The 3,570-nt window shown below is 61.6% G+C and overlaps 1 protein-coding gene across 1 annotated transcript; it reads left to right on the top strand.

The window, feature by feature from the left end:
- The first annotated feature begins 356 nt into the window (after nt 1–356).
- On the top strand, nt 357–2,883 carry ZNF768 (zinc finger protein 768). The gene is made up of 2 exons (XM_006103467.3): nt 357–626; nt 919–2,883. The coding sequence occupies exons 1-2, from the start codon at nt 542–544 to the stop codon at nt 2,388–2,390; spliced, it is 1,557 nt and encodes a 518-aa protein (XP_006103529.1). The 5' UTR covers nt 357–541; the 3' UTR covers nt 2,391–2,883.
- Nucleotides 2,884–3,570: the final 687 nt, after the last annotated feature.

Raw genomic sequence — 3,570 nt, 5'->3', positions numbered from 1 at the left:
CTCCAGGGGTGCTCGTTCCTCGCCCAGCTTGAGAGCGGGAGCCTTCCAGCCAGAGATTTATGCCCACGAGTGTCTACCTCCCAGCCGCTCCTAGAGAAGGCCGCGGCGCTAGCCACCGGAGGGAACTGGTCGCAGACGGACACTTTCTGCGGGGAGACAGGTAGGCTACCGCAGCCCAGCCCAGGGCCGGGGGCCAGACGGCGGGGTCGCGGGCGGGGAGCCGGCCTGGGGGCAGCGGGGCTAGTCGTGAGGTCCCCCTCCCTCCGAGGCCACGCGTGGAGGCCTGTGAGAGCCCCAGAGCCGGCCGAGACCTTGTGGGTGGAGGCGGGGCACCGGGACGGGGAGGGGAGGGGAGGGGTCCGGCCGGCCAGAGAGGCCCAGGGTCAAGACGTCCGGCCTTGGGGGCTGGGGCCGGGCAGCCGGGTCCCCCGGGCGTCGCTGAGTGGCGGGCGGCGAGGGCCTGGGTCTCGGGGCTCCCAGGCCGGGTCGCAGGATCGTTCCGCCATCGCCGCCGCCGCCGCCGCACTGGGAGCCAGCGGGGATGGAACGGGAGGCGTCGCCGTGGGGCCTCGAACCCCGGGATGTGCAAAGTCCTGACGAAGTGGGGCCCGAAGGGTCCCTCGAAGGTGAGGGAGGGAGCGCCCCTCCAAGGAGCGTGCCTGGGAGGGGAGAGGGGGCTGTGGTCCGTGGGCGGGGAAGGGAATGGGGGGTTTGGACACCTGGGACCTGGGGAGGTGGGGGCGGGGGCCGGGTGCCCCGGGTTTGCTGTGGGGAAGGTGGGAATTTCAGCACCTGCACGAGGGCCAGCGACCATGTTTGAGGAGCAGGGAGAGGCTTGTGCAACTAATTAATGGTGGGACCCAGCGACCTTCCAGGCTCCACACAATCTGGGTTTTCTGTAATTCTCTGATCCTGCAGGCAACATGCGTGAGAATGAGGAAGAGGAAATTTCTCAGCAAGAAAGCACTGGGGACTATGAGGTCGAAGAGATACCTTTTGGGCTGGAACCCCAGAGCCCTGGGTTTGAGTCACAAAGCCCAGAGTTTGAACCCCAGAGCCCCAGGTTTGAGCCTGAAAGCCCAGGTTTTGAGTCCCGAAGCCCTGGGTTTGTGCCCCCAAGCCCCGAATTTGCACCCAGAACCCCTGATTCAGATCCTCAGAGCCCTGAGTTTGAACCACAAAGCCCTGGGTATGAGCCCCAGAGCCCTGGGTATGAACCCCGGAGCCCTGAGTTCAAAACCCAAAGCCCTGAATTTGAAGCTCAAAGTTCCAAATTCCAGGAAGGTACAGAGGTGCTTCTTAATCCCGAGGAAAAGAGTCCCCTGAGCATCCCCTTGGGAGTCCATCCCTTGGACTCCTTCACACAGGGGTTTGGGGAGCAGCCCACAGCAGACCTTCCCCTAGGGCCACCTTTTGAGATGCCCACAGGGGCCCTGCTGACTACCCCCCAGTTTGAGATGCTCCAGAATCCTCTGGGCCTGACAGGAACCCTTCGGGGTTCAGGCCGACGGGGTGGTCGGGCCAGGGGTGGACAGGGCCCTCGGCCTAACATCTGTGGCATCTGCGGGAAGAGCTTCGGCCGGGGCTCCACCCTCATCCAGCACCAGCGAATCCACACGGGCGAAAAGCCCTACAAATGTGAGGTCTGCAGCAAGGCCTTCTCTCAGAGCTCTGACCTCATCAAGCACCAGCGCACCCACACGGGGGAGCGGCCCTACAAGTGTCCCCGTTGTGGCAAGGCCTTCGCCGACAGCTCTTACCTGCTTCGCCACCAGCGCACTCACTCTGGTCAGAAGCCCTACAAGTGCCCGCACTGTGGCAAGGCCTTCGGAGACAGCTCCTACCTCCTGCGGCACCAGCGCACGCACAGCCACGAGCGGCCCTACAGCTGCCCCGAGTGTGGCAAATGCTACAGCCAGAACTCATCCCTGCGGAGTCACCAGAGGGTGCACACTGGGCAGAGGCCCTTCAGCTGTGGCATCTGCGGCAAGAGCTTCTCCCAGCGCTCGGCACTAATCCCCCACGCCCGCAGCCATGCCCGCGAGAAGCCTTTCAAGTGCCCCGAATGCGGCAAGCGCTTTGGTCAGAGCTCCGTGCTGGCCATCCACGCCCGCACCCACCTGCCAGGCCGCACCTACAGCTGCCCCGATTGTGGGAAGACCTTCAATCGCTCCTCCACGCTGATTCAGCACCAGCGTTCGCACACGGGCGAGAGGCCCTACAGGTGTGCTGTGTGCGGCAAGGGCTTCTGCCGCTCCTCCACGCTGCTGCAGCACCACCGCGTCCACAGCGGGGAGCGGCCCTACAAGTGCGATGACTGTGGGAAGGCCTTCTCCCAGAGCTCCGACCTTATCCGCCACCAGCGAACCCACGCCGCTGGCCGTCGCTGACCAGGGCTGTGGTGGGCAGAAGGGGAGGGGACGGAGCTAGAGAAACCTTTAGAATAGTGGAAAAGCTGGAGGAGTTGAGGATTCTAGGAGGAGAGGGGGCTAGGGAGGAGAAAGTTATATGCCCTGGAGATTTATGGGAAATGGGTAATGAAGAGGGGTTGGAGGTAGGCCAAACAGGCTGCAGGAGGCTCTGGAAGAATCAGAAAGAGGTCAACAGAGAGCTGGCCTCAGCAGCAGCATGCTCCTTCGCAGACGCCTGCTTGGCAAAGCGCTAGATGCGGGAGGGAGGGGAGGGTTACTTAATTAGAGTGGGGTAGCTTAGTTCCGTAGCTACTGAGACCCTTGTTGAGTCAGGAAGGGGTGAGGGGAGGTGGGATGGGGAGTAAAGCCCAGAGGGGGCCTGGGCCTCTGAGTGCAACCCCCAGTCTCCCTTGTCCTCAGGCTTTGGAGCCCCTGAATTTGAGTTCAATAAAAACCTCTCTGTGGTTAAAGACATTTGTTGTTAAAATGTGTGCATGGACAGTGCCCTCGGCAGTGGGAGCACTAGGTCATAACTAGAAGAGCCAGCGAAGCCGTAGGGCCGTGTCTGGGAAGTGCTGTTAGAGTCAGGATTTCACTGGTCTTGGGCTCAGGAGAAGTGACTTGCCCATATCTGCCCAAGTCCTCTCCGATGCTTTGAATGCTGCACAGACACAGGGGCCGATTGTGGGTTTGAGAAAGCCTTTCACCTTTGTGGCTATCCCTCTCCCCAAACAGGGAGGGTCTGCCCTTGGGCCAGAAAACACCCTGATCCTCATATCTGGGCCTGGAGCCTGCGTACCATTCCCCCCGGCTGTGCCGCTCTCCCACCTCCAACCCCCACCCCCACACCCCACCCCCAGCTGCAACCTCTAGCCACCACTCTGTGCAGATCCTGACTCTGACCAGAACTTCAAGTTTCAACCCCATCCATAGGGGTTTTGGTATTGGACCCAGTAAGAGGATTGGATGTCGGCCTTGAAGACCCTCCCACCAGGCTGCCTGATTTGCCACAGCTCTGCCTCCTTTTTAGGACCCCTGTACCTTTCGGTGGGGTCACCCTGTTACCACCCCACCTTTATCCGACTTTCCACCTGAGCCTCAGCCCTCCTAACACTTGGCTCCTTAGGAAAGGATGAGAAGTTGGTGCCATCAGTGATTG

The sequence above is a fragment of the Myotis lucifugus genome, unplaced genomic scaffold, assembly GCF_000147115.1.
Source record: "Myotis lucifugus unplaced genomic scaffold, Myoluc2.0 scaffold_486, whole genome shotgun sequence".
Taxonomy (NCBI): Eukaryota; Metazoa; Chordata; class Mammalia; order Chiroptera; family Vespertilionidae; genus Myotis; species Myotis lucifugus.
This window is presented reverse-complemented; position numbering and strand designations above follow the sequence as displayed.